The sequence below is a fragment of the Hemiscyllium ocellatum genome, chromosome 31 (genome assembly GCF_020745735.1).
Source record: "Hemiscyllium ocellatum isolate sHemOce1 chromosome 31, sHemOce1.pat.X.cur, whole genome shotgun sequence".
In the NCBI taxonomy this organism is placed as follows: domain Eukaryota; kingdom Metazoa; phylum Chordata; class Chondrichthyes; order Orectolobiformes; family Hemiscylliidae; genus Hemiscyllium; species Hemiscyllium ocellatum.
In genome coordinates this window covers 12,527,056-12,553,894 of record NC_083431.1, presented here as the reverse complement: position 1 = coordinate 12,553,894, position 26,839 = coordinate 12,527,056, and the positions used below count along the sequence as shown (strand labels likewise).

The 26,839-nt window shown below is 39.9% G+C and overlaps 1 protein-coding gene across 6 annotated transcripts in view; it reads left to right on the top strand.

Moving 5' to 3' along the window:
- The window catches only part of nf1a (neurofibromin 1a), a 323,930-nt gene that overhangs the window by 155,271 nt on the left and 141,820 nt on the right, over positions 1-26,839 (top strand). For all 6 annotated transcript variants that reach the window (XM_060848387.1, XM_060848386.1, XM_060848383.1 and 3 more), the window contains 5 exons: positions 14,806-14,964; positions 18,399-18,496; positions 20,122-20,268; positions 20,953-21,099; positions 23,578-23,688. In XM_060848387.1, the coding sequence (XP_060704370.1) occupies positions 14,806-14,964; positions 18,399-18,496; positions 20,122-20,268; positions 20,953-21,099; positions 23,578-23,688 (662 nt within the window). The remainder of the gene's footprint in view (positions 1-14,805; positions 14,965-18,398; positions 18,497-20,121; positions 20,269-20,952; positions 21,100-23,577; positions 23,689-26,839) is intronic.

The window sequence follows — 26,839 nt, the reverse complement described above, 5'->3', positions numbered from 1 at the left end:
TCCTTTATTGTTAGAGCATTATCAAATGCTGCCTTCACTATCCTATCTACCTGTGACTCCACTTCCAAGGAGCTATGAACCTGCACTCCAAGGGCTCTTTGTTCAGCAACACTCCCTAGGACCTTACCATTAAGTGTATAAGTCCTGCTAAGATTTGCTTTCCCAAAATGCAGCACCTCGCATTTATCTGCATTAAACTCCATTGTCACTGCTCAGCCCATTGGCCCATCTGATCAAGATCCCGTTGTAATCTGAGGTAAACTTCGCTGTCAACTACACCTCCAATTTTGGTGTCATCTGCAAACTTACTAACTATATCTCTTATGCTCACATCCAAATAATTTGAATTAAATAACAAAAAGTAGTGGACCCAGCACCGATCCTTGTGGCACTCCACTGGTCGCAGGCCTCCAGGCTGAAAAACAATGCTCCACCACTACCCTCTGTCTTCTACCTTTGAGCCAGTTCTACATCCAAATGGCTAGTTCTCCCTGTATTCCATGAGATCTAACCTTGCTAGCCAGTATCCCATCGGGAACCTTATGGAGAGCCTTATTGATGTTCATATAGATCACGTCTACTGCTCTGCCGTCATCAATCCTCTGTTACTTCCTTAAAAAATTCAACCAAGTTCACAAGACATGATTTCCCATGCACGAAGCCATGTTGACGATCCCTAATCAGTCCTTGCCTTTCCAAATATGTGTAAGCTGAAAATGTGTTGCTGGTTAAAGCGCAGCAGGTCAGGCAGCATCCAAGGAACAGGAAATTCGACGTTTCTGGCAAAAGCCCTTCATCAGGAATGAGGAAAGAGTGTCCAGCAGGCTAAGATAAAAGGTAGGGAGGAGGGACTTGGGGGAGGGGTGATGGCCCCTCCATCGCCCCTCCCTCAAGTCCTCCTCCCTACCTTTTATCTTAGCTTGCTGGACACCCTTTCCTCATTCCTGATGAAGGGCTTTTGCCAGAAACATCGAATTTCCTATTCCTTGGATGCTGCCTGACCTGCTGCACTTTAACCAGCAACACATTTTCAGCTCGGATCTCCAGCATCTGCAGACCTCACTTTTTACTCAAATATGTGTAAATCCTGTCCCTCAGGATTCCCTTCAACAACTTGCTCACCACTGAGGTCAGGCTCACTGGTCTATAGTTCCCTGGCGTTTCCTTACCACCTTTCTCAAATAGTGGCACCACATTAGGCAACCTCTAGTCTTCTGGCACCTCACCTGTGACTATTAATGATACAAATATCTCAGCGAGGGGGCCAGCAATCACTTCACTAGCTCCCACAGAGTTCTGGGGTACACCTGATCAGGTCCTGGGGCTTTATCCACTTTTATGCGTTTCAAAACATCCAGCACTTCCTCCTCTGTAATATTGACATTTTTCAAGATGTCACTGTCTATTTTCCCGCATACTATATCTTCCATGTCCTTCTCCACAGTAAAAACTGATACAGAATACTTGTTTGAGTTATGGTCTAGGCCAGACCACTCAAAACATTCTTACGCAGGCAGTCCCAGATCATAACTTTGTAATTTGTTTCGGTAAATGAAAATTACATGGAGTAAGATGGGATGAAGTGAATGTTAGTAGTGAATTAACGAAAGATGGTCGCACCTTGGACTCTGCTGAGGAATGTCTACAATATATTGGGGCTGAGTTGATTTGGCTTCCAGCAAACAGAGCCATTATCCACATTTGTGACTATGCTGCAGAGCATTACCTTTCCCTCTGATTATGGGATTGCATAGCTTTCCCTTTCATAAACCATTTGGACTGTATCATGATCTTGCTTCATTAGTATGGCACTTCATTTTTTTTTGATCAGTCCTCATTTTTCTCGCTGGTCATCAACTTAATCATAGTGAGGAATAACTAGACACTAAAGTTTCAGGTTATGTTGCATACAGTTCTGATCTTTAAATGTCACAGTTCTTTATGAATGTATAGTTTTAAAGATGTGCTCTGATGCTTTCCCAATTAATATGGTGGTAATGCAGTGTGATAGAATGGACTGCTTTAGTATAAAGATAGAATTTACACAGTTTCTGCCTCTGCCATTTCCGTTAGCATCGGGAGCTGTTTCCATTGGGAATTTTTCCAGTTCATTTGTGGTGGTACTGTAGGACCACTAGTTGATGGAGATTGAAGAATTCATTCAAAACACATTGTGCCATTGCTTCTTTCAGGCTTGGCTCAACATGTGGAATGTTGATTGCATCAGGTTAGGCAGAGGAGTATTTGAAAGTTATTTGGAAATTCCTCTTGTTCAGCCAGAAGCCACAAGGTATTGTGGGACAGAAATCTATGTTCTGGCCTCCCATAACCATTCTTTGCTTTCTCTGACCACGTGCAGTATTCCCTACTCTCTAGTGGAATAGCACATAGTTAGCAATGGAGGCTAGGATTTTGAGGGAATGTTTGTTCTTTGTATTTGAAAAAAGACAAATCATAGAGTGGCTTGCTAAGGACTTTCAGAATTGAGTATCGCTGTGGGACTGAAATCATACAATGACCAGATGTGGAAAGGAGGACTGGTTACCTTTCAACAGCGATCTTCATGTCACCCTTAAAAAAATAACTATCACTCCCAATGTTTGTTAAAAAGTTAAAATGCTCAAGTGAACATGGTGGGATTTAAATATATTCTGTGTCCTAACCTCTGAATAACTGGTATTGCTCTCCTATCACCCCCTGGACTCAATGACTTACATTGACTCTCCGTCAATTAGTGTTTTAATTTGAAAATCTGAAACTTTGTTTTGAATCCCTCTGTATGCGCTCTAAAATACCCTCAATATACCTGTGCCCTTTTGTGTTTGGTCTCTTGTGCATCCCTAATTTTCGCCACTACACTAAAATGGTCGCAACTTTAGCTGGCTTGGTTCTAAACTCTAGAGTACCCTCCTTAAACTGCTCTCTTTTTTTTCTTCTTTCAGAGACTTCTTCAATTCTGTGTATTTGACCAAGCATTTGGTCATCTTACCGAATGTCTCCTGAACCAGCTATGTCACACTTGATTTATATTGCAGTGTGAAGTACCTACGAATGTTTTTTTTTAGATATGCTATAGCCTTAATGTAATTAGAGATACACTAAAAACGAGCAAATTGCTATATTTGGATCCCAGGCAGCACCATTTTTGAAAAGGATCTGAGAAGAGCAAATGAGCTTTTAAAAAAAGGTTAAAGAAAACCCACTTGGAGATTTTGACTTTGATCTTAATTCTGTCTTTTTTTTTAAGCATGTGTCCCCCTGGACACCTGAATGGGGTTTAAGTTCATGCTTTACTTGAAGAAGAATGTTCAGTTGCTGTACGGAATAAGCTGTGTCTTTGTTGCCTAGACTAATCATTTTAATACTTTTAACTGGAGAGGATGAGAAGATTAACTTGGAGAAGGAAATGTAATGTTGATTGGGATTTCTGCAAAATACCAGGCGTCAGTGGGGGAGCACTTTGGGGCCAGCAACCATAATTCAATTAGATTTAAAATAGTGCTGGAAAAGGATAGACCAGATCTAAAAGTTGAAGTTCTAAATTGGAGAAAGGCCAATTTTGACAGTATTCGACCAGAACTTTCAAAAGCTGATTGGGGGCAGATGTTCGCAGGTAAATGGACGACTGGAAAATGGGAAGCCTTCAGAAATGAGATAACAAGAATCCAGAGAAAGTATATTCCTGTCAGGGTGAAAGAAAAGGCTGGTAGGTATAGGGAATACTGGATGACTAAAGAAATTGAGGGTTTGGTTAAGAAAAAGAAGGAAGCATATGTAAGGTATAGACAGGATAGATCAAGTGAATCCTTAGAGTATAAAGGCAGTAGGAGTATACTTAAGATGGAAATCAGGAGGGCAAAAAGGGGACATGAGATAGCTTTGCCAAGGAGAATTAAGGAGAATCCAAAGGGTTTTTACAAATACAAGGACAAAGGGTCACTAGGGAGAATAGGGCCCCTCAAATATCAGCAAGGTGGACTTTGTGTGGGGCCGCAGAAAATGGGGGAGATACGAAATAAATATTTTGCATCAGTATTTACTGTGAAAAAGGATATGGAAGATATAGAATGTAGAGAAATAGATGGTGACACCTTGCAAAATGTCCATATTACAGAGGAGGAAGTGCTGGATATCTTGAAATGCATAAAAGTGGATAAATCCCCAGGACCTGATCAGGTGTACCTTAAAACTCTGTGGGAAGCTAGAAGAGGTGATTGCTGGGCCTGGTGCTGAGATATTTGTATCATCTGTAGTCACAGGTGAGGTGCAGGAAGACTGGAGGCTTGCTAACGTGATGCCTCTGTTTAAGAAGGGTGGTAAGGATAAGCAACTATATAAAGGCAACTATAGACCAGTGAGACTGACATCGGTGGTAGGCAAGTTGTTGGAGGGAATCCTGAGGGACAGGATGTACATGTATATGGAAAGGTAAGGACTGATTAGGGATAGTCAACATGGCTTTGTGCATGGGAAATCATGTCTCACAAACTTGATTGAGTTTTTTGAAGAAGCAACAAAGAGGATTGATGAGGGCAAGAGCAGTAGATGTGATCTATATGGACTTCAGGAAGGCTTTCGACAAGGTTCTCCATGGGAGACTGATTAGTAAGGTTAGATCTCACTGAATATAGGGAGAACTAGCCATTTGGATACAGAACTGGCTCAAAGGTAGAAGACAGAGGGTGGTGGTGGAGGGTTGTTTTTCAGACTGGAGGCTTGTGACGAGTGGAGTGCCACAAGGATTGGTGCTGGATCCTCTACTTTTTGTCATTTATATAAATGATTTGGGTGCGAGCGTAAGAGGTACAGTTAGTAAATTTGCAGATGACACCAAAATTGGAGGTGTAGTGGACAGCGAAGAGGGTAATCTCAGGTTACAGCAGGATCTGGACCAGATGGGCCAATGGGCTGAAATGGCAGATGGGGTTAAATCAGATAAATATGAGTTGCTCCATTTTGGGAAAGCAAATCTTAGCAGGACTTAACACTTAATGGTAAGGTCCTGGGGAGTGTTGCTGAACAAAGAGACCTTGGAGTGCAGGTTCATAGCACCTTGAAAGTGGAATCGCAGGTAGGATAGTGAAGACGGCGTTTGGTATGCTTTCCTTTATTAGTCAGAGTATTGAGTACAGCAGTTGGGAGGTCATGTTGCGGCTGTACAGGACATTGGTTAGGCCACTGCTGAAATATTGCGTGCAATTCTGGTCCCTTCCTATCGGAAGGATGTTGTGAAACTTGAAAGGGTTCAGAAAAGACTTACAAGGATGTTGCCAGGGTTGAAGGATTTGAGCTACAGGGAGAGGCTGAGCAGGCTGGGGCTTTTAACCCTGGAGCGTCTGAGGCTGAGGGGTGACCTTTATAGAGGTTTACAAAATTGAGAGGCATGGATAGGATAAATAGAGGAAGTCTTTTCCCTGGGGTCGGAGAGTCCAGAACAAGAAGGCATAGGTTGAGGGTGAGAGTGGAAAGATATAAAAGAGACCTAAGGGGGCAACTCTTTCATGCAGAGTGTGGTACGTGTATTGAATGAGCTGCCAGAGGAAGTGGTGGAGGCTGGTACAATTGCAACATTTAAGAGGCATTTGGATGGGTATATGAATAGGAAGGGTTTGGAAGGATATGGGCCGGGAGCTGGCAAGTGTGACTAGACTGGGTTAGGATATCTAGTCAGTATGAACGAGTTGGACCGAGGGATCTGTTTCCATGCTGTACATCTCTATGACTCTAAATGCTGATACTTGAAATCAAACAAAACAGAACCGAACAGTCAGCTGGGTCAGACAGCAGTGCATGATTCACTGCCCATGTGGTCACTACCTTTTATCTGTCCTCCTTTCTAAAGTGTAATTGTTTTGATTTCTTTTTCCCAAAGTTCCTAAACAATGTAATGGCTTATAAAACAGTAATTACTGCTCCTTGAGGAAATCCATTCCAATGCTGAAAATACCTCAAAAAAGGGCATCTCTTACAACCACAACTTTTTCCCATCCTCCATCTTGGAGTACCCAGAATCCTTAATCTTGATCAGATGGGCCAATTGAGCTGAGGCATGGCACATGCATTTTAATTTAGATATGTGAGATGCTGCATTTTGGAAAAGCAAATCAGGGCAGGACTTATACATTTAATGGTAAGTTCCTGGGAAGTGTTGCTGAACAAAGAGACCTTGGAGTTCAGCTTCATAATTCCTTGAAAGTGGAGTCACGGGCACTTAGAATAGTGAAGATGTTTCGTATGCTTACTTTTATTGATCAGTGCATTTGAGTATAGGAGTTGGGAGGTCAAGTTGCAGCTGTACAGGACATTGGTTAGGGCACTTTTGGAATATTGTATGCACTTCTTGTCTCCCTGCTATGGGAAAGATGTTGTGAAACCTGAAAGGGTTCAGAAAAGATTTCTAAGAATGTTGCCAGGTTTGAAAGTTGAATTATAGAGAGGAGCTGATTAGGCTGGGCTATTTTCCCTAGATTGTCAGAGGCTGAGGTGATCTTATAGAAGTTTATAAAATCATGGATGTGGAGATAGTAAATAGTCAATTCTAGATAACGACATCAGTGCACCTCCAGTGAAGCATTGGTGTTCTGTCCTGCTTGCTATTTGTGTATCCCAGTTTGTTGAGATGGGTGATATCATTTCTGTTTTGGCTTCTTAGTGGTTGGCATTTGGGGTCTAACTCTGCATGTTTGTTAATGGAGTTCGGGGTTCACAGAGTTGGGGGAGACCAAAGCTCGAGGTTTAGGGTAAGGGGGAAAAGTTTTGAAAGGAACCTGAGGGGTAACTTTTCACAGGCTTGTACATGTAAGGAATGAGCTGCCAGAAGAAGTTGTGGAGTACAATTACAACATTTCAAAGGCATCTGGATGAGTATATGAATAGGAAGTGTTTAGAAGGATATGGGCGAAATACTGGCAAATGGCACTAGATTTATTTAGTATGTCTTGCCAGCATGGATGAGTTTCCGTGCTGTATATCTCTGACTCTTTGTAAAAACATGCTGTGGAGTTATTTTAAATGAGGTAACCAAATGTTTCTCCAATGAAAGTCTGTCTAGCTTTTGGAAATATTCAGGTAATTACAGCAGACCCTTCCTCTTGCTATGAAAGGGCTCGGATGCAGCTAAGTTGCAGGTAACAAGATTTATTTTGTAGATCCTAAGTAAGAGTTATAGCTTATTGGCATGCTTCATGTTGTGAAAGGCTATTTTGATTTATTCATTAGTAAAATCATTAAACTGGTTGCATTTAATTACTTGGCAAGTATAAAACATGCAGAATAAGTATTTGATTTTTAAATGGGCATTCAGGTCAATTCCATGCCAGTATTTCAAAATATATGAATCATTTCAGAACATAAATCTGATTTGTAATAAAAATATCCATTCATAAAACCAAAAATGGGTGTTCACTAGTCTTGGCAACTGCAAAGTGAACATGATGTGATGCAAGCTGTGTGGTTTATATATATCTCGATATAATTTAGAGTTTGTATTTTGAGCTAGTGCCATGTGGATTTGGCCTATCTGTGAAGGCTAACTTTGTAAGCATTTCTATGTTTTTTTAAAAATGCAGTACAAGGATAGACCTTCTGGAGAGTCTTGGATTTTTACTTTCATTGGGTCAGGTTTATGAGTGACCAGAGTAAACAGTTGTACATTAGGTTTCTGTAGAAGGATCCAGGATTTTTTTTTGTTTTAAGAGAAACACCCACAGCATGAAGAAACATTTTTTCATTTTCAATTTTGTAGAAAGGATGGTTAAAATTGGAATTTGTAAAACCTTTGGTCATGAAGAACCAAGGTAAGTTTAGAATGTTGAAGAAATTGAATTTCTTCAGAAGATTTGTAACTAAGGTTATGGATGAAGTTGTTAACTTGCTTGCTGAGTGGCAAGTTTGTTGGCAGACCTTTTGTCACCATACTAGGTAACGTCATCAGTGCACCTCCAGTGAAGCATTGGTGATCTGTCCTGCTTGCTATTTGTGTATTCCAGTTTGTTGAGATGGGTGACATCATTTCTGTTTTGGCTTCTTAGTGGTTGGTATATGGGGGTCTAACTCTGCATGTTTGTTAATGGAGTTCCAGGTTGAGTGCCAGGCCTCCAGGAATTCCCATGCATGTCTTTGTTTGGCTTGTCTTAGGATGCATACATTGTCCCACTTGAATTGGTGTCCTCCTTTTTGTCCATGTGTATGGATAAAAATGATCGTTGATCATATTACTCTGTCGCTTGATAGCAAGTTGGTGTTCATGTACCCTGATGGCTAGTTTTCTTCCCTTTTGCCCTATGTAATGTTTATGGGCCTCTTTATCTGGTATTTTGTAGGTAACATTGGTTCTGTTAGTTCTGGTTAAGTAATTGGTTACCTCATTGTAAAAAGTTTAGTTTGAATCTTGCAGATGAGAAGTGGATAATGAATCATGGAATCACAATGGAAACAGGGCAGTTGGCCCAATGAGTCCACACCGACTCTCCAAAGAGTATCCCACACAGACCCTTTCCCCTACCTTATTGCTTGATGTTTCCCCTGACTAATGGGCACATCCCTGAACATTATGATCAATTTAGCATGGCCAATTCACCTAAATGGCACATCTTTGGATTGTGGGAGGAAACAGGAGCACCCAAAGGAAATCCGCACAGACATAGGGAGAATGTGCAAACTCCACACAGACAGTCGCCCGAGGATAGAATTGAACCTGGATCCCTGACACTGAATGCAGCAGTGCTAACCATTGAGCCACCAGGGGTCATTTGGTGTTGAGAGAGTATATACACAGTTGTATGAAGTCTCAAGTAAGATGTTATCAGATTCTCAGGATTGGAAATTTAAACATCATTTACATTAAACTCCAATTGAGGTAATAGAGAAATTCTCTCTGATCTGAGTGCAACTGGGGTAATCTGGTTTAAACTAAAATTATAAAATATCTATTTGAGTTTCATTCTGAGATCATAAAGAATGTTTTGCATGAGAACTTGAATTTAGAGTGTGACAAGTTCAAGTTGGTGAGTCAGATCTGATGCTGGATGCTCATAACAATATAAATCTGTTTTGAAATTGAAGTTTAGCTAACTCAGTGGAAGCTAGTTTCATTGTTTTATTCACTTGTGATGTGGATGTTGGCAAGGCCAGCATTTATTGTTCATCCATCTACAACTGAGAAGCTTACCAGGCCACTTTGGATGAAGGTTGAAATTTACCAACTTAACTCTGGGCCATATAAGGATTCTGTTGTAAAGGTCATTGATAACCTCAGATGGATTTCTGTGACAGACTGCTAGTTACATGATCACCATTAGTCATGCTTGTTTTTTATTACAGATTTAATTAACATGGTTTTAAATTGTTGAGTTGCGCTATTGGGCTTTGAATTTGGATCTTATGATAATTGGTTCTAAGGCTCAGGATTAAAAATATAATTAGATGCAGTAAAATACACAATGTGTTTTTAATCCCAGTTCGTGTTTTTCACCAACCACTTTTCATAATCAACTAAACTTATTTTAATATAACAGTTTCCTAGTCAACAATGGAGTCCATCTTTCAAGATCACTCACCTGGAATTTAACATTAGGTCTCATCTAGTACTCAGCTCTCGAATCAACATGAATCTTCCTGCAGTTCATTTTATTTGGCATATGTAATGCTCATGGAGACATTTATATGCTCAACACCGTGTAATGCGACATTGGAGAGCAACATCAGTGTACTTTGGGATTTTGAGTTTGAATTAGAATTAGAATACTCCAGAATAGTTGGAAATGTTTCTGCTACTCTTGTTTTGGATTCACATATGCCATGCCCCCTTAGGTCCACTGAGGTTTGTCATCGTTACCTACATGTAGTAATGAGTGAGGGGTAGTTGAGGTAGTTTGTTGACACCAATCCTCCTTTGTCTACCTTGTCAGTAATAGAGTGTGTATCGTAAATGAGTGCACTTATCTTAGTTAACTAGATGGTTTATTGTGTGATAACAGTAAGTACAATTTACAATACTACTTAGACATAATTTCAGAGGACTCTCAGGTGCTGTACAGGACGTATCTGCTCCCTTGGGGTACTCATCTGGAACTGATTTGCCTCCATCGAAGACCTTATGACAGCACTAGATTGATTGGGGCTAAAGTGACATGAACATTAACTCCTTCATAACTATTATCCTATACAACAGATACTTAGCAAGTTTGTACACTAACTTCTGATAAGCCATATAACCAAGCAGTTCTTGCTAGTTCCCTACTATATACCTGGATGTCTTCAATATCAATCAAGTTGTAGTGAGGCTCAGAGTTTGACTAGAGATCCCATAGCTCATGTCATGACACATTTAGTAAATCGTAGAAGGCATCTGTTGAACAGTGACTTGGAAGCTGTAAATAAACTCTAACTAGCATGGAACAGTAATAGTGCATTGCGTAACTATAGACTTTACAATGTGAATCCAAGCTTATCTGCTGCCTTTACTTAAAATGAAGCTTTGCATAGTTTTATTACCTGGTTATCCATTTCTAAGATCTAGTCTTTTGACACACTTGTTGCATTTGTTGTTCTGTTGCCTTAAATCAATGGGTTGTTGTTTAATACTGCATCTAAGTGGATATCTTGTAAGATGATGTTTTGTGCCATGGTGGCTAACTGATGTTAAGCATCAGTTGCTGTGCTCAAGGCCTCCTTTCTAGTGTCATGATGTTTGCTATAGTGAATGACTGAGCTGAAAAGGCTCATGATGTATTTTCCGGCCAGCTGAGCTTTGTTTTGACTTGGTAAAAAGAATGACTGCAGATGCCAGAAACCAGATTCTAGATTAGAGTGGTGCTGGAAAAGCACAGCAGTTCAGGCAGCATCCGAGGAGCAGGAAAATCGAAGTTTCGGGCAAAAGCCCTTCAACAGGAATACAGGCAGAGAGCCTGAAGGGGGAGAGACTTGCCTCCCAGTGGACTTCTCGAGGTTACAGCCATGAAAACCTGTCTCCCAGTTGTCTATCAGTGTCCCCCATTACAGTTCAAGCTTAAACAGTCTATCCTTGAGTATTGCAGTGTCGGGTTGCTGCGTTGTGCTTTTTTCCGGATGATGTGTTGAACTAAGGTACGCTGTCAATCAAAACCCTTGCTTCATTTAGTTTGGTTTTTTTTTGCATAGCTGATCTTAGAAAAAAATCCATCTTTGGAAAACAAGGAACAAGATTTCCTTAAGTTTAAATTTTGGGCTTGATCAGTCTTTTAATGAAGGAAGCACTTTTAATCTTGAGAGGTTAGATTAGTCACTTCATTTCATCTGTTATAAAGCGTTAAATTTCAAGTAAAGTTGGGGGTAAAGTGTTTGAGCTGTCTATTATGAATAAGTGGCTTGTGCCCAATGATAGTTTCTCAGATATAATTGCTGAAGTTTATCTATTTTGGGTAATGTATAGTAATTACATTCCTTGTAAGCAAAGACACTGGCCTTTTTAAGGAGAGGATTTGAGTACAGAAACAGGGATGTCTTGTTAAAGTTCAGCAGGGCCTTGGTGACCCCAAACCTGGAAGAACGTATGCAGTTTTGGTCTCCTTATCCATGGAAGTATGCTACTCCAAGGAGTGGTTTACAAGACTGATTCCTGGGATGGCAGGACTGACATGAGAAAAATTGAGTTGTTTAGGATTATGTTTGCTAAAGATCAGAAGAATGAGGGAGGATATCTTAAAAACGTATAAAATTTTAACAGGACTTGACAAGGTAGATGCAGGAAGGCAATTCCTGATGATAAGGAATCCAGAATCTGGGGTCAAAGTCTATGGATATGGGATAAAGCATTTAGGACTATGATGAGGGGGAATATCTTTACCCAGACAGTGGCAACATTATGAAATTCAATATGATAGAAAGCAGTTAGATTAGATTAGATTCCCTACAGTGTGAAAACAGGCCCTTCGGCCCAACAAGTCCACACTGACCCTCCGAAGAGCAACCCACCCAGAGCCATTCCCCTAAACCTAACACTATGGGCAATTTAGCATGGCCAATTCACCTGACCTGCACATCTTTGGACTGTGGTAGGAAAGCAGAGCACCCGAGGAAACCCAACGTTGTATGATTTCAAGGAGGAATTGAGTCATACACTTTGGCCTTCGGGGTGAAAAGGTGTGGTGGAATAATTAGAAACAGACCACTGAGTTGTCTGGTGGAGCAGGCTCAAAGGGTCAAATAGCATACTCCTATTTTCTACATTTCTTTGACACTTGCCACCATCACTCGCATCATCTTCATACTTTAGTGTGATAAGGATTGCTTCCCGTTCACCCCAATACCATTTCCACCATTGCCATCCTACTTTGAACCGAAATATTTGAAAGAATACCATATGCTTAAGATAATATGCACACGCTTATGCCATTTAACAGTGTCCTTTTTCAGTGGGAAAAAAAAGATATATGTGCTGTATTGCTTTTTAAGGAGAATTGCATCTTTATTGCAATGATGAGTGAAAATACTGAAAAGTTGAGATTGTCCATCTTGAACACAGGCTGCACTAAAATCCCTTTGAAACCAGTAGCATGAGGTTTAATTTACTTTGTATTTGAACAATATTTAGATATTTTGACGCACAATCTTCATCTGAATTTAGAGGAGAAGTGTACTGAGTACATCAGTTTGACAAATGTTAAGCTAAATACTTTTTCTGCTGAATAACGTCGCAGTACAGGCAATTACCAGAGCATTACTGGATAATTATCGGTTTCTAAAATGTAATTTTTGATATTTGGCTTTAACTTCAGACTTCATCGTAATACTCTGTTTTGTACTACATGATTTGAATTTTTATCAATTGAATTAGTCTGAGATTTGGTACTTGAATGTATGTAACTTAAACTTTTGAATTTTTTGGAGCAAACTTCTATGTTCAGTTGTGTAGTCAGTTGTGACGTGCTTCAATGAAGGTATTTATGATTGTCTGATCCAAAATAAAGCCAGGTGTTGTTGGGAGGAACCAAACTTTGGTGTTTGAGCAGTTCGACTCAGCAGTCAATGTGATTTTGGAGCTTAGAATTCCCTTTGTAGTCACATCTAAGTAAATTAGATGTTATTTAGATTAGGGTAACTTTGTAGAGTTTTCAGTTTGGAAACTGCTGAATTGTTTGCGAACTGTTGGTTTCTAAATGCTGTAAATTAACTTTAAAAGCACATGTAAGACTGTGACATATGTGAAGAAATGATGTACTTGTTACCTCAAACAAAGATTGCTGTTATCAGTTGTTGTACAGAGAAGCAGGAAGGGGGTGTGCATCTATAACTCTATATGTGATGTTTTACTGGTATCATTTGGGCTGATGGATGAGATGGAAATAACTTAGTGATTAGGAATCCTCTTGTGATGTTCCTGATATCTGATTACAGGCCACCATTGACAGAAATTTGGAGCATGCAATCTTCACAGCCTCTTGTCAAGGGAAAATTATCTACAAGTGGTACAAAACGGAGGAAACCATGCAGCTTCTATTTGCATAGAACTTTCATGCTACAAAACACAAGTGGTTTATGCTATAATCTCATTTTTCCTCTCCCTATTATGGAGGGTGTCTGCATATTTTCATGAGGAATAGCAGATATGACTTAAAGCACAGTTAATCAATATCAGCACTAATCTTCCAGTGTACTTGATTGTGCACTATACTCGTAAAACTTTTATGTAAGCATAATAAGTCTATGTTCTTTAGTTGTTAAATTAGCTGTTAATGTTCGTTAATAGATGTCTGGAACTTAAGATGATTACAGTGAGGAGACTTGAATGAAGTTTTAATGTTTGCTTTTGCAGCACTTCTAAAAGGAGAAACCAGCAATAACAAAGTATCATCCTTAGAGAATTTTTATTTCATGTTGGTTGAGATCTGCACAATTATTGGAAATGTCTTCAGTGATATTACTGATTCAGGCTGATCTTTTGGGTTGTTATTGGATGTCAATCACTGGGTATATGACTCAAACGTATCAGTATTTAAATTACTTTTCCAATATCATAATCTTTTGGGTTTTCAGTAAAGCTGCTCATGATTCAAAATTCTAAAATTTTGGGGTGTCCTGTGGGATCAAGATAAATGCTGTTTTTTTTCTTAGATTCTCTGTTATGTTCCAACTTCAAAGAAAAAATAATTGCCTTTGCTTACTCACCCAACTTCAAATTCCTTTTCTTGTTTACACTTTGCCCGTACCCCACCTCTGTTCCAGCTAACCATTCCTCTATATTAAGACCTCTCGAGCAATAAATTCTGAAATTTAACTGAGTTCATGAATATCAATACCACAGCAATGGCTTAAGACGATCCTAACCAGAGTCTGTCTATTTTTCTTAACATTAGATTAGATAATGAACAAAAGAAGTGATGATGTATAGGTGCTTTTCAGATAAAAGCTTCATACCTTCATTATATTATCTGGATAATCTCACACTTGAACAGATTCTCAAGACGTAAATGCCTTTTCAATCATAATTGTGTGGTTGTCTGTGCCTGATGAAGGACTTATGCTCAAAAATTCGATCCTCCTGCTCCTCAGGTGCTGCCTGACCGGCTATGCGTTTCCAGCACCCCACACTTCTATCCTGATGGGGATACCAGGAACCATCTAAATTCTATGTGTGGCATTAGTAGTCATATTTTTAATATACTACATAGTTTGAACATGCTAGGCTTTATTATATAATAAACTATATAGATGATACTGAGCATTGTCATCATAGCTGTTATTAACAGTTCCTGTAAAGACTGTTTAAAGTTATTTTAAATTTCAGTGTTAATGTGCTGCTTTTGTTTCTGTTTTCTCTTCCTGCAGGTTGTCAGTCAGCGTTTTCCCCAGAACAGTATAGGTGCAGTGGGAAGTGCTATGTTCTTACGGTTCATCAATCCTGCTATCGTTTCTCCCTATGAAGCAGGGATCCTCGATAAGAAACCTCCACCTAGAATTGAACGGGGATTGAAGTTGATGTCCAAGGTAAAAGATTTAATGCACAAGCAAGTGTTTTGAGCCCAGCAGAGAGCTCAGCATTTTTTCCAGTGAGTAGCTGGGCCAAATGTCTGAAAGAGGTTCCAGATATAATCTGTTATTTGCTGGAAGCTTGAGTCACTGTTTGGATGGTGATCAGGGTGATACAGTTAGTCAATGTCCTGAGTTAGGGAAAATGCCGCACGTAGCCAATCCTGGCAGTATCTGTGAATAGTGAAACTGAGCTAATGCTCCCATTCATTGTTCTTTCACCAGAACTCTATGCGGAAAAGAGATGAAAAAAGGTCCATAATTTCTACTTCTAATAGTTGTCCATAATTCCCAATTTGAAGAAGAGGTGCATCATGCGAAATACAAGGTCATTTATGTCTTTGGGTCTTCACCTTGTCAAGGTCAACTGATCTGGATGTAGGTTTGCTCGCTGAGCTGGAAGGTTCATTTCTAGACGTTTTGTCACGCCACTAGGTATCATCATCAGTGAGACTCCGGGCGAAGCACTGCTGATGATTCCTGCTTTGTATTTATATGTTTGGGTTTCTTTGGGATGGTGATGTCATTTACTGTGATACTGTCATTAGTGAAATAATTAATGATGCCCACAACAGACTCCGTAAATACAACCAGGAAATCTTGCACCAAAAGTCTTCACTTACTCATGCAGCAGACCATGAATGGACAGATACAGTACGACAAGCCATAGATATTAGACAGCAACAAACAGAAAATGAAAAAACTTGACCTGTAGAAAAAAACTAGACAAACGTACGCAAAGTAACAACACTGACAACACAGAAGCATGGATAAGAAACTTATCTGACTGACCCTTAACAGACACTGAAAAAGCCATCTTAGTAAGAGGATTAAATTACAACTGCCTGGATCGAACAAGAAAGATTTCTTAGCAGCATTAGAGGCAATCCTGTAAGACAACCAACTCTCCAGAAGAAACCCAGCAAACCATCAGACAGGTAGTCGCACCAACATTAAGCAGAAGAAAGGATGGAAACACACTCAATACACGAGAAAGGAAAGCACTGGAAAGACGACGAAAAGAAAAAAACATTGATGTCCTACCTGCAGACAAAGGACGCTTGACAGTCATTCTAAATTGAAGAGACTACATTGAAAAAGCGAACGCACTACTTGCAGATACCAACACTTGCCAACAAGTGGCGATAGACCCGATCCCACAACTAGAGAACCAAATCACAGCCCTACTCTAATCTAGAGCTATAAATAAGACCGACTTCCAAAAAATGAAACCAGACGGATCCAACGCACCATGCTTCTGCAGATTACCCAAAATTCACAAACCAGGAGTCCCCCTCAGACCTATAGTCTCGCTACCTGAAAACACCAACTTACAGATTGGCCAAGGAGCTACACCAAAGATTAAAACACTTAGTATAAGACTCACACCACCCAAGAATTCCTGAAGACCATCAATGACACTAAGATAGAAGAGGATGAAATAATTTAACCTGGCGAAGGAAACACTGACTACACTATTAGAAGACCCAAAGACACAGACACCAAACACCATTAACTTCTTAAGCAAGGACAATATCCTCAAGGTAATGGACCAATGCCTTACCACACACTTCACCTTCAACAACATAACCTACAGACAAACCAATGGAACACCCATGGGATCTCCGATATCAGGGTTCTTAGCAGAGATAATAATGCAGAGACTTGAACAAACAGCTCTGCCAACCATCCAACCCAATCTCTACATGGATGACACCTTTTGTCATGACTAAACAAAACAAATTAGAGGAAACCTTCAAGACCATCAATAATACCCTAACTGGCATAAAATTCACCAAACAGGAGGAACAACACACTGCCATTCCGAGATGTCACAGTAGAGCGAACAGCCAGTGGGGAACTTTAAACCAGCATCTACAGGAAAACAACACACACAGACCAAATATTGAACTACAGAAGCAGTCATCCCAGCATCCACAAATGGAGCTGCATCAGAACATTATTTTAATGAGCCAACACACACTGCAGCACAGAGGAACTATGCAGAGCAGAGGAAAATCACCTATACCGTGTATTCAAAAAGAATGGGTACCCAGTGAATACAGTCTGCCAATTTCTTAGCACCAAACCCCAACAAGCAGACAAAACACGTCCAGAAACCCAAGCCACTCTCCCCGACATCAAAGACATCTCAGAAATGACTGCCAGACTACTCAGACCCCTTGGCATCATGGTAGTCCATAAACCCACCAACACACTAAAACAGCAGCTAATGGACTTGAAAGACCCTAAACAGACAAGAAGCAAAACTAATGTAATTTACAAAATCCCGTGCAAGGACTGTAACAAACACTACATTGAACAAACAGGCAGAAAACTAGCCACCAGGATACATCAACATCAACTAGCCACAAAACGACACCAGTATCCCTCACTAGTATCCTTACATACAGATAAGGAAGAACACCACTTTGACTGGGACAATGCATCCATCCGAGGACAAGTTAAACAGACACACGCGGGAATTCCTAGAAGCATGGCATTCCGACCGGAACTCTATCAACAAACGCATCGAGTTAGACCCCATCTACCACCCCATGAGAAAAAGAACAGGAAATGACATCACCAACCCAAAGATACACAAACGTATAAATAGAAAGCAGGAATCATCAGCAGTGCTTCGCCTGGAGGCCCACTGAAGATGTTACCTAGTAGATTGATGAAAAGTCTGGAAATGAACCTTTCAGCTCAGCGAGCAAACCTACATCCAGAACCTCAACCTGAGCTACAAATCTTCTCAAAACTCATGAACTGATCTGTCTAGAGTGGAATAGAAATATGGTAGTCTGCCTCCCGTTATTCGTCTACTTGTGGTTTTATATCCCGCCCTGGCCATTATTCATTTAGTTACCAATCGAAACAATGATCATGGAAATGGTCTCGGTGGTGGGTTCTTAACTCTTGTAGATGAAATGGTCTGATGGTGTATACCCAAACTGAAATGTAATCAGATAATGTAGATGACAGTTAGTGGTTGTTAAGAGGTGCAACATGGTGTTCATGCTTTGCTTGCTCAAGTCGTAAACTCCTTCAATGAAATGTTTGAAGCTCGTATTCTTTGTGATCAAGTGTTAATTAGCTTCTTTTAACATTGACCAACAGCAAGAACTGCAAATTTATGTGGAAGTGATAGAAAGTTGTAAAAATATGTGTGCATATCCTGATTAGACCTGTGTTTATGTTGCATTGCTGAGATAAACTGTGTGGAAACCATTTTGCAGTGAATTATGGAGAGTAGGGTGTGAACAAGGTATTGACGTCATCCCAGCATGTGACCAGCTTCATTTACTTTGGGTAAATTAAGATAAGTGCATGGCTTGCTCTCTCTGGTTATTAAATCAAATCATTGTTTGTGAATTGTGATTTTACAGATTCTGCAAAGTATTGCAAATCATGTCCTGTTTACAAAAGAGGAACATATGAGACCATTCAACGATTTTGTCAGAAATAATTTTGATGCGGCCCGAAGGTAATTAATAAATATCTGAACTGAGAAAGACTTGAAAATAAGGATTGAAAATAATATCAAAATGGGCAAACTTATTACATTTTTCATGCTATACACGTTATTGTTATTATTAACAAGTGGATTGCTTAATGAAGATTCAGCATTTTTCAATTTATCAAAGTTCCATGTTCCAAGTATGCATTCATAGAATTTCAATTGTTTAGTTCAAAAATGTTTTTATTGAAGTGTCTTTATTGCTTAATTCATCACTTCAGCAATCTCAGTTAGAAAGCTGTTTTTAAAAGCTTGGATTTCTTGCTCCAACTTTTTCACCTGCAGATGGAGCCCATTTCAGCCTGCCTGTCCTCTGTTGGCTGCCTCCCTCTTATTCATACCCCTGCTGCTTTTTGCTATGGCATCGAAGGTTTCTTTCAGAAACCGTTTTTGTGCCATTCTGGGGATGAGCTCCCAAGTGTTGTTTCATTGTATGTGACTTGGCTAATTGATTTTTCTTTACTCCCAAAAAAGTGCAGTTAGCATCTGGTGAGGATTAACATAATTGGACTGACTAGCAGAAATATTTCCATTTGAGAGAGAGATCAGAGTTTGCGTTGAAGGGTGACATGACGATAAGGTAATTGCTAATGAATCGATGAGGCATTCAGGAAATAGTTCTTCATGCAGGAAGTGATGAAAATTTGGGACTTGTGGGAAACAGACATACTTGAGACAAATAGCACGGATGGATTCCGTGGGGAATCTAGATGTGCAAAGAGATAGGATATCCTTATGAAGTGAGAACAAGAAAAATAGTAGGAGACCCATTTTTAGCAAAATTATCATGGAACCTGTTGAGCTGAGTGGGCTGTTCCAGGTGCTTCTAGTATGCAATAGTTTGCAAGTAAAAAATAAGCTCTTAGCTGTTTGTTCTTTACTGCAATGACAATTTTTATTTGAGACACTCTTTTTCATTAAGGATGGATTTCTTTTTTAGACATTTATTTACATTTCAGTGATCAGTATTGCTTATTGTTTCCTGAATATAATTATTTTGTTATTTAACAAAGTAAGAAATCAGGCCAAACTGCAACTTTCAATGAATTTACTTGGCTACGCAGCTACTTTCAAATTACTAATTTCTCATGGTATGTGCCAATGCAAGCACAACAAACCCATCAGTTATGTCAGACCATGTGTGTACATTCGTCTGAAAGGTAATGAAGGAGAAATCAATTTTGACACCTTATCTTGGCTGAAATTGGAATTTGATGCCAGCCATGGGGCATGGGAGTTGTGAAGCTGTAGAAGAGAATTTGAGAGAGATTATTAGGCACAGTGGATGTCTTTCCATGGTTACAATCTTTATACCTGTTCTTTCTGTGGTGCAAGAGCAATATTGAAGGTAATGGAGTGCAAACAGTGCGGTAGTATTATTGATTGGTCCATATCAAGGAAACTTTGGTGCAAATTTGTTGGAAGCTTGGCTGTGCTGTATGATTTGTGGTTGACAGAGATCATTCAAGTGGTTTATCTGCTGGGAATGTTTTAATGTAATATTTGTCCCATATATGTTAACATTTTTTAAATACTGCTTCTTCCCCCAATCTACCCCAACTTCTGTCTCCTCATTCCCAACCCTTTGGAAGGTTTTTTCTGGACATAGCATCTGACTGCCCAGCCAGTGACACAGTCAATCACAGCCTATCGTTCATCAGTGATGGCAATGTTCTCGCTTTGCACAGGTTATTGTGGAATAACCAGGAAAAAATTGGGCAGTACCTCTCCAGTAACCGGTACGTGCGAGACTTTATTTCCTTTTGCAAATGTTTGCTTTGGTGATGCTTTCTGTGTGCCCAGTTGAAATTAATTGCAAAGTCTGTTTATAACAATATTGACCAAACTTAATTCTTTGTTTCCCTTCTATGTTATAAAAGATGACTTGAAAAACTTGGTGGTGTTGTATTTTGTTGCACACCTAATTTACTTGCAGATGGAGTAGGGTGAGCGAGAAGGGGAATAACTGGACTTGAGAATTCAGACCTTTTTATTGTCTGTTTTTTTTTCCCCAATGATTGCCACAAATATCTATGCCCACATGAATAGTTAGGTATTCAAACTTGTCAAGTTATAAATAAATCATTCTCAAGTTGGCATGGCGGTGTAGTTCGACCATGGAGTTTGTTTACAATTGTACAAATAGGCATAGGAATTATTGTAGCAGTTCATAGAGATGTCTATTGATATAAATTCTTGATGTTTTGAAGAATGAATGGCAGAATCATCACATTTGACTTGGCACACATTGCTATGGAAATATTTTGATGAAGTATTTATTGCTGTGCATGTTATATGAAGTATTTAGCTGTATTGTTCAGACTCTTTTAGGATCAGTTTCTAATTCATAAACTGCATTCCGTGTAACACTGATTTATATGTAAACCTCTTGGAGGGTTGCATTAATAATTTCATTTTCTCAGTGACCATAAAGCTGTAGGGAGAAGACCGTTTGACAAAATGGCTACTTTGTTAGCCTATCTGGGGCCACCTGAGCACAAACCTGTCGCCGACACTCACTGGTCTAGCCTCAACCTCACCAGCTCCAAGTTTGAGGAATTCATGACGAGGTAAGCAATTATGTACAGCTTTTTCAGAAAAACTAGAAGTGTGAACGGTTTTCTTTAACAATTGCGGCAATCGTTCAAGTCTGGTTGCATTTCACGTCAGAGCAGAAACAAAACTGTGCTGCCATCGGACCAGCTCTGTTGTTCTGTTCTGGTCATGGCTGTTCTTGGACGTCACCTCTACCTTCCCAGCAGCTTGAAGTATCTCTTGCTTTACTGAGATACCAAATATCTGTCTATTCTAGCCTTAAGTAGTCAATATTGGACCATCCACAATCCTCTGAGGCAGAGAATTCCAAACGTGTATAGCCCTTTTAAGTGAAGAAGTTTCTCTTCATGTCAGCCCTTAGTGATCATGCCTCATCCTGAAACTGGTCTCTTCTTGGTTCCCCAGCAGATGAAGCAATGTCTCAGTATCCACCCAATAAAATTTTGAATGTTTCCATAAAATCACATGCCAGTCTTCTAAGCTGGTGTGAATATAGGCTATATTTACTTGGCTTCTCGTCAAGCTACAATCCTGTAATTTCCGGGGCCAACCCAGTGTGAACCTTTGCTGTACTACTTCCAGTGCGACCCTGTCCTTAAATTGGAGACCAAAATTGTGCAATGCAGTCCTGGTGTGGTCTCACCAAAGCCCTGTATAATTGTAGCAAGATTTCTTTATTCTTATTATGCAATCACCATTTCTCTGTTTCCAGTTTCTTTTTTGCTTGAGACTGCACAGTTTTTAGCTGGATATGCAATATGGAGTGCAGTCCTGATGCGTGTGACCGCTTCAGCCTTAGTATTGTTATGAAGAAAATTGAAGCAAGTACCTGTCTGCTCCAGGAAAGTTGCATCTCAAGCCCAAAGTTTCAGTCTTTGCCAAAAGTGGATAAACGCACTTCTGTATGCTGTCAATGTAGATATCCAAGACTCATGAAAGACTTGCCAAAGCAGACTTTAAACATCAGTCTGGAAATGAAAAGGAGCAAGTTGGCTGACCAAACTGAAAGTTTGTAGGGACAGGCCCTGCTTTAGCTGTCTTGGACTGTGAGTCAATGTCATGCCCTAGAAGTTTAACCATTTTCACTTGTGCTGCCTTCAGAAGCTTCTGAAGATCAGATGGCAGGACAAACTAGCAAACAATGACGTGCTCACTTGAGCTGGTATGCCAAGCATCTATATCATATTGAGACTATTGCACCTGAGTTTGGGCTGGTTATGTAGCCAGAATGCCTGATGCTTGCAAAAGCAAATCATCGCTTGAGCCTGCGATACACTCCCACAGTAGTTAAAGGAAGTGCTACACTCAGAAGGTTTCACAATAGAATATTAATTTTGACTTTGTGTGCTGAGAGAAGTTTGCCCATGATCGTTGCACTTGGCACAAACCAGTTGATAAACCGTCTACTCCTCTCCAAAGCCAATGCATATCAATGGCAGAGAGAAAATATGATAGAGATCCTGAGCCAACAACCTGTCCAGAATCTTATCTGATATCCTACCTTGTTGGCAGCAGAGCCTTCCAGGTGCAGCTCAAAATTAGTGGCCAACCACAGCCACAGAAGTCTTATGCAGTAAACCAGATAATGAGCAGTGGTTTTTGTCCTGAAAAGATGAACAAGGAGAATTCGGTCCTTGTCTAGAATGACAAATGACATTTGCCTTCCTAATAGTTGTATATTCCCTTTTGGAAATCCACATCTATTAAATCTATGAATTCCTCTTTATCCGTGCTACTGGTTTTACCTTTAAAAAAAATAATGCATTGTCAAATGGATTTTCCCTTTCATAAATGAGTGGTGTTTGGTTTTAATCATAGCATGCTTTTCTGTGGACATTGCGAAGAGGATATTTGTATATGTGCTGCATGTGTGAATGGAAATACTGATGAACCTAAGGTTTAGATTTAAGACTGGCTTTTCTCGCTCAATATATTTTGTCTCATTTATGTGAGCTTGCTGAATTTTAAATTTGTTCGTATCCATGTAGCTCTGAAGTAATATTTACATTGCCCGTGTTGCTGGGTTCTTGCATTTTTCCCTTCAGGTTTCTGATGGCAATGATGGCTTGAAATGTGGCTCCACAAGTATTTGAAGCACTTCAGTACTAGTTGTCATATTATTCTTCCTTCTGGGGTTTCATAGGACAGCTGTGTTGTCATCCTTTAGCTATTGTATACAAAGCTGATTGGAGTGGAATTATAAGCTGATTTATTTGTTTCATTCTCCATGTTTTTCCTCATGGGTCCTGAAGCTAGTTATGCAGTTTTAGTCATTGTCATCTGGCTCCCACCTTCCTGGTCTACATTTCTGATCCCCAGCTCTGGATAGTGCATTCATAGATCTTGTATTTCAGTTGCAGTTGTACTGTCAGGTTACTGAGTAATTTGGCTGAGGCAATAAGAACAATGTGAAATCTAAGTTCTTTCATAATATGATATGCAAGCATTCATTCACTATGAACACTTGTTACAATAAAATATTTTCTTTCCAGGCATCAGGTACATGAAAAGGAGGAGTTCAAGGCTTTAAAAACACTGAACATTTTTTACCAAGCGGGAACATCAAAAGCAGGGAATCCAGTGTTCTACTACATCGCTAGAAGGTAGGATCCATTCGGTTTACTTTCTGTTAAAGGTGTTTTTTGCAATGAATCAACTGCTGACAGATCCATGTGCGACTACAAGCTGGGTAAATTCCTGGAGTATTCATCCCATGATCTCTCACCACCTTCTGCTGTCTTTTCACTATTTCTGATTTTATAACTTTTTATTTCAATTTCTTCACATTTCCTTTAAATGTTTATTGATACCAGTTTGTGTTTTCTCTTAGCTTGCATTAATATCCAGAGTGGTTAATCTGCCAGTTCTCTAGGTTCCAGGCTGTTTGTGCAGGATGAATAAACCCTCATGGCTATAACACCAACAGATGTAACATTTTGGTGTAACCTGGAGATACTAAGGAATGGAAAAGATTATCTCTTGCTTTTTATGTCATCAGTGTCCAGCAGTTTTGTTTTGAAGAACTGCAATTTTTTTTCACCTAATGTGATCAATTGACCAGTTCTGAATAGAAGATGGTAGTGGTGCTGCTGGTACTTGGTTTTCACAATGAGAGTTGATCTGTATGCAACTGTTTGTAAAATTTAATTATGCAGTTGGTTAAATAGCTTATGTATGCTTCTGAGACAAAAGAAATTATTTTCTTTGTGTTAAAACACCACTTGAGTTACATTGGTGTCATTCCGATATATCTTGAGTAAAAGGTTTGCAGTTTATGGGGAGAGAAAGTTGGAATGGAAACTAACGTGAGCAACCATATTAACAAACTGACTAATGTTTGAACTTTACTTACCCAGTACACCATCTAATCTCTTGTCATAATTATCTACCCATAAGTCTGTCGAACCAGTATGAGGCTGTTCTGAGAAGCTAACACTTTTCTGTTTGGGTTTGGCACAACAGATGTGTCCTGTCCATGGTCAGTTGGCAAAAGATTCCCAAATCATGATGGGAACCCAAACTTTGCTCAGGTAAATTGCAGCATGCATACCACCCTTGACTGATGTAAGCCAGTCTCTCTAGGACTAACCTAACTGGTGCCATTTAGATGTTTGGTTGGTTGTGCCTACATTCTACAAGTAGGGCCATGTATTAAAGGGATGTTGCAGCTTAGAACTGGGTTTTGTGTATTTTAGCATATTCCATATGGACCAGTTTGCCTCTGTTATCCATCCACAATGAAACTTGTTCAGAGCAGTTATAACTTTTTTGTGTGAATCTATTGCATGGAGTTGTTCTTAATCAATTCCAAGTATATGTTCAATGACTTTAAAAATGACAAGTCGTTAACAACGCCAACAATGTCGCTGCCAAAAACACCGCTTCGGCGAACACTGCCAGGAACTTCAATTGCTCTGGTGATGTCAATTATGACATTAGAGACAATCCCATGACAGCGCCCACTCGAGAGACGGTCTCCACCTTCTCACCCAACTCCAGCTCTACACCAGGCCTCAGCACTAAGTCCTGCCAGATATTCAGATATCCCCCCAGCCCCCCACCTCACGGAGGGCACATGGTCAGTCCTTAGTAAAAGTCTTCATCCCACTCTGCCCTCTTGTCAACAGATTCCGCGCGTTGTGATGTTGAACTTTTCCTCTGCCTCCATGTATACTTTCTCAGTCACGATTCCCACCCACCCTCTGAAGACCCTTTCTCCTGTTCCATATTCCATCCTTTTGGGCATCCCTTCCTGGCCTCTTACCCTTCCTCAACCTCTTTATCTCCAACTGCTGTCGTGACATTGGCTGCCTCACTCTGTCCACCCCTCTCACCCATTGCAACCCCTCATCCTGGCAACGTACAGCCTTCCAATCCCTTTGCTCCAATCCCAACCTTGCCATTAAACCAGCTGACATGGGGGTGCGGTGATAGTATGGCACACTGACCTCTACATCACTGAAACCAGACACCATATTCCTTATGACGGTCTTATGTCCGAAATGTTGACTCTCCTCCTTGGATGCTGCCTGACTTGCTGTGCTTTTCCAGCACCACACTTTTTGATTCTGACGTTAACATAAGGATCTCAGATGTACAGTTGTGGTTGACGCATTATAGGGAAGACTTGGAAGCATTGGAGGGGGTGCAGAGATGATTTACCAGGATGTTGCCAAGTATGGATTGGAAGGTCTTATGAGGAAAGGCTGAGGGACTTGAGGCTGTTTTCGTGAGGAGGTTAAGAAGTGACTTACGAGAGACAGAAGATGATCAGTGGATTAGGTACAGTGGACAGCGAGACCTGAGGGGTGATAGATATTGGACAGATGGCAGAGATTGGCTCTTTACTCAGAGTACTAAGGGCATGGAATGCTCTGCCTGCAGCGCTAGTAGACGTGTCAACTTTTAAGGGTATTTAAATAGTCATTGGATATACATATGGATGATAATGGAGTTGTGCAGGTTAGATGGCCTTCAGATTAGTTTCACAGATTGGCGCAACATCGAGAGCAGAAGGGCCTCTGTACTGCACTGTATTGTTATGTGTTCTATGCTCTAACTGATGTATTGCACAGTTTGGGTTACACATAATTGGAATTGCTGATGTATACAGCATCCAGAGCAATACTGTTTAATGTGGCAGGTACAAGTATTGGAAACTAATTCGGAATTGCCATTCCCATTCCAGAAAATATGCTCTTGACCTAAACCTAGATAAAATGATAGTTTCATGGTTTTAGTTGAACAATTTAAACATTTGAATACCTTTCAAAATACTGTGTAGAGCACTTTAACCAGGAACAAGAAATTTATGTAGATAGTTCAAATGTTGATAATTGATTTGATATAATTGTGATGTTAATTATTGCTGTGTTAGTCCCTCAGATGCATCTGTAATTATGTATAGGTATGATTTTTGATCCCCATCGTTTTCAAACTGAAATGTTAAGGCATTAACTCAGGAGGTTTGCTGTTTACCCAAACAAACAGTTTAATGTTCACAATGAATGTAGAGCAATTTAGTTTCATGGGAGGAAAATGCTCAACAATGCATGTTCTGTACTTGGAAACACAGTGCAAGTGTAACAACTACAAGTGTGGAAAGCAATGGTTTATTGCTACAGTATGCACTTGATATATCATAACTTGTTTTAGTGGCCACTAAGCTTGTAGATGTCAGTTTGGAGTGCTTGACAGCCTTTCCTAGATTAATTGAGATTAAAATAGTCAGCAAATGATATCCAGACATAGGCC